Raw genomic sequence first — 4,161 nt, forward strand, 5'->3', positions numbered from 1 at the left:
GACTAAAACTGCTACAATGATAAATTTTAAGTTTTTAACATTTTTGTAATTTATATTTCACACGCACTTCATATTTTTTTTTATTTTTTTTTAATAAGCCGGATATTTTATTTCCAAATTTCACTTAAAAAATGCCGATTTTACTAGGGGTGTCAATTATGTCCGGTTGCCGGATTGAATAGATAAACCCTAACTATATATTTATTCATGTTGTGTTTGTACCAAACATAATTAAAATCGGTTTGCATCGTGTTTCAGCTTGACTAGTTAAATGATGAGTAGCACATAGTAATTTTGTAACAATTTAATCAACCAATAACTCAAGCTCAAATTCACGATTTTGTATATGGTATCTTTTTTGTTATTTTTTTTTGCTTCCTTTCTTATCTATAATTTTTAATCAACAAACTTGGTTATAAATTTTGTCGGGTTAGAGGAGCCAAATGAAAATAACCGGAGAATCGATAGTTAGGTACACGTATGCTCCGTTGGCACCGCCATTATCTTTCGCTGATTGGAGACTAGCTTTCAACACCATCCCAATGTGAAAAAACAATAACATCGTTAAAGATGGGGCCATTAATTAATTTAAGGTATATTGGTTTTTATTAGTCCCAACTATCTCTTTTTGGTTGATGTCGGTCTCAACTAATGCTTTGGCTGCTGACGGTCCCAACTTTTAACGTATTTGTTCACAACGGTCCGCGACTAACGGAATCCTAACATCATTAGTTGCAGGTAGCCGGAAAAACGTTTTTGGACGGAAGAGTCACCTTTTTTTTTTCCAGAAAACACCACCCGAACACCGCCACCACCACCAATTGACTCGCCACCAACCAACTACCACCATTTGAGCACCACCAACCGTTTCTGACAATGGTTCTAGGGTTCTGGCGACTTCAATAATTAGGGCTTTTTACTAAAAAAAGGTCCCTAAAGGTCCGATACAAAGTTACAAAGATGTTCGGGACAAAAATGTTGAGTTTTCCGGAAAAAAATGTGAGTTTTTCGGTCAAAAACATTTTTCCGGCGACCTGCAACTAACGGCTTTAGGAATCTGTTAGTCGTGGACCGTTGTGAACAAATATGTTAAAAGTTGGAACCGTCAGTAGTCAATTCGTTAGTTGGGACCGATAACGACCAAAAGACGATAGTTGGGACTAATAAACCTACTAAAATCTATATTTTCTTTACACCAATCGTAAGTCATTTATTTTCTTTACACCAATCTTGGTCATAATTATGTTTAGTCTTGTAATTTGTTTCTGATAAGCATAATGTTATTGATGAAACTGAAAAGTTGACGGAGACTTGAAGAGGAAAATTTAAGACCGCTTCAAGAAATGAATACTTAGAATGAAAATTACTACTCAAAATATCTATCAATTATATTATAACAATTTTCTCTCTCTAAAGTCAAATGTGCTATTTGAAAATAAAACCCTTAAAACGGATTAACATGTTAAACACGTCATCTTTAGGTTCTATTTGAAAATAAAACCCTTACTGAAAATTTGAAATGATCATGTTTGATGCATGGGTTATGTTAGCTAAACCCAAAACCAATTATTTTGCGTTGCGTTTGATCTGTCATTTAAGAATTCACAATACTTACCTACAACATCTTGAAATAGCAACCTGTTCTTTTTAATATAACCAGCAGCATACTATTTAAAGAATTTACACATGACAGAATACATGCAAAACCGCACTGCTTTTTTAAAGTTTCAAACAAAAACAAAGCTATTTCAAGCATCATTGAAGCAATCAACAATCAAATTTAGAAATACTTTTAACAATGCAAGTCAATCTCGCTTGCGAGCACATTGCACATAAAAAAATAATCATATGGTTGTCTTTTTTGATATGATAATAATAAAACATCACATTTCCAACCTTCTAAAAGTCTTGATGATTGATTTCAACTCTCAACAGTGAAAACATAAACAACAGTTACAAACTTGCTTACTTACATTGCTGTAAAAGAAAATACAAAGCTTGAATTGCAGCCCAAAAAAGTTGATGTTTGCTAAACCTTTATCCGGATCACAAATGAACCTGCTCATCAAATGTATGGAAAAATAATTAATGCTTTAAATAACCTTACAAATACTATATTTTGAAGATGTTAATAGTAGTAACAATACCAATCTAACCTTTTTCTAGTAAAACAAGGCAGGTAGGTTGATGTACATGAATACACATATGATTTTCAACCCGTACAACCATTTATATTTTGTTAACATATTTTACGCTTGTAAATGAACCTAACAAAGAAGAACGAGGCATGCCCGTGTTCGGTCGTTTAACTTTAGCCGAACAAATGATCTAGAACGAACAATTAAACGAACAAGGTTTTCTTGTTTGTGTTCATTCCTTAAGAAATGAATGTGTTCGTTTGTTAATAGTATAAATGACACAAAAAGCAAACAAACAAAACATAATTGAACATAGAAGGACAAACATAACGGAGCGAACATAACACAAATTAAAAGAAAACGTGAACGTCAATCTGTTGAGGGCTTGTACGATGTGATTATTTCATTTCATTAAACTAGACTAAAGTGTAACAGACCTAAATTTTTTAAATGAATATATAAACAAACGTAAACTGATGGGAAAAAAATATGAACAAAAGAACATAAACAAGTGAACGTTCACGAACATAAATGAACGAACCAGAAACGTGTTCAGGTTCGTTCGTTTAAGTAAATGAACAAAAACATTTGTACATGTTTGTTCGTTTAACTAAATGAACACAAACAATTGTTCATGCTCATTCGTTCGTTCGTTTACTAAACAAACGAACTTTCAGTAAAGGTCCACAAATGGTTCACTGAACGTTCACGCCTAGTCAGAAGCACTTGAAAACTTACAAGCAGGAAGATTGGATATATCTGCAGAAACAGCACAAGGAATGCCCAGATTTGAAAGAGCCCCTCTTATAATCCCACAAGGGAAGTAAAGATGCATGCCAGTTGTTTCTGCAGTTTTGTTTCCAGCCTCAGTAGTAGAACCCTCACCCGACATGCGTGAAAGCCATGCAAATTTATCATCTTGCAAAACAAATGTACCCTGAAATAATATAAATAAGCCACTTCATCAATCTGCGATATTTAATAATTGTTATATACTATATGAGGTGTGAAAACTGAGAGCTGAAACTTGCCCTATGATTAGTCTTTAAATTGTCTATCTGCTTCTTGAAAAGCTCAGACCAGAAATCTTTACAGATGAACTTGATTGCCTCCAAGTGATCACTAAACCGTGGTCGTTCCATTGTGTACCTAATTAAGATTTAAACTCAGTAACAAATATTAAGGTTCTATTTCTAAAATAAACCAATCAAATACACATACATTGACACTTGATAGATCAACATTCTAAGATCCAGACGAATAAACACGATGATTCTATTGCTAGCAAGCCCTAACACAATCTAAAAAGTAATAAAAAACACACACAGTTTATAGATTAACATTCTACAATAATATACAGATGAAGAAATAAAACGATCTAAAAACTAATCAAATACACGTGCATTCAGAGTTCACAAATCAGCAAGTTAAGATCTAAACAAATAAACATGATTAGGAGCCCTAACTGGATCTAGAAACCTAAAATCAATTAACTGTTAAATGACGTTTAATATTAATGTAATTGTGATGTGAATACCTTTCGGAGAGCTGATGACCGACCTGGTAGCCGATGGCTTCAATTCTCCGAGCCGCGAGCTCCGGCTTAGTGGCGTAGAGTACATTGCTGTAGGAGGATACCATCTCCGTAAGCAAACTGTCCATACAGCTCTCGGATACTTCTCTTGCCATTCTTTTTTGTGTTTGTGTTTGTGACTTCTCCGGCGAGCGACCTTTGATCTGGTACTGGTTGCTTGTAACTTGTAAGGTATGCTTATTACCTTGTATGTTTGTTTGCTTGTTTTAACTACGGCTGTTCACGAGCCGAGCGAAGGCGTGCCCACTTACAACTGAACCGAACGGCTCAAATTTAAACCAAGCCAAAATCGAATTAAGTATTTCTTAATCAAACATCAAACGATTTTCAAGCATTAATTATTTCTTCTTCACTATAAAATTTCAATAAGAAACAAGTTTGAATGTTGTAAATAATATATTTTGTAAACAAATTATTAGGTGTCAGATA

The 4,161-nt window shown here is 34.0% G+C and overlaps 1 protein-coding gene across 1 annotated transcript; it reads right to left on the reverse strand.

The window, feature by feature from the left end:
• Nucleotides 1-1,560: 1,560 nt before the first annotated feature.
• Nucleotides 1,561-3,840, reverse strand: LOC143633059 (uncharacterized). The gene is made up of 4 exons (XM_077101426.1): nt 3,676-3,840; nt 3,170-3,287; nt 2,877-3,075; nt 1,561-2,058 (listed from the first exon to the last, which is right to left on the reverse strand). The coding sequence occupies exons 1-4, from the start codon at nt 3,825-3,827 to the stop codon at nt 2,030-2,032; spliced, it is 498 nt and encodes a 165-aa protein (XP_076957541.1). The 5' UTR covers nt 3,828-3,840; the 3' UTR covers nt 1,561-2,029.
• Nucleotides 3,841-4,161: the final 321 nt, after the last annotated feature.

The sequence above is a fragment of the Bidens hawaiensis genome, unplaced genomic scaffold (genome assembly GCF_021521415.1).
Source record: "Bidens hawaiensis isolate Kalapana, Puna unplaced genomic scaffold, B.hawaiensis_p1.1 tig00006607_1, whole genome shotgun sequence".
Classification (NCBI taxonomy): Eukaryota; Viridiplantae; Streptophyta; class Magnoliopsida; order Asterales; family Asteraceae; genus Bidens; species Bidens hawaiensis.

Excerpts from the sequence above, each read along its gene's own strand:
- LOC143633059 (XM_077101426.1), bottom strand. The coding sequence starts at position 3,827 with ATGGCAAGAGAAGTATCCGAGAGCTGTATGGACAGTTTGCTTACGGAG. Across the intron at positions 3,288-3,675 it reads GGTCATCAGCTCTCCGAAAG|GTACACAATGGAACGACCAC; the intron begins GTATTCACATCA and ends AATCTTAATTAG. Across the intron at positions 3,076-3,169 it reads ATTTAAAGACTAATCATAGG|GGTACATTTGTTTTGCAAGA; the intron begins GCAAGTTTCAGC and ends ATATTATTTCAG.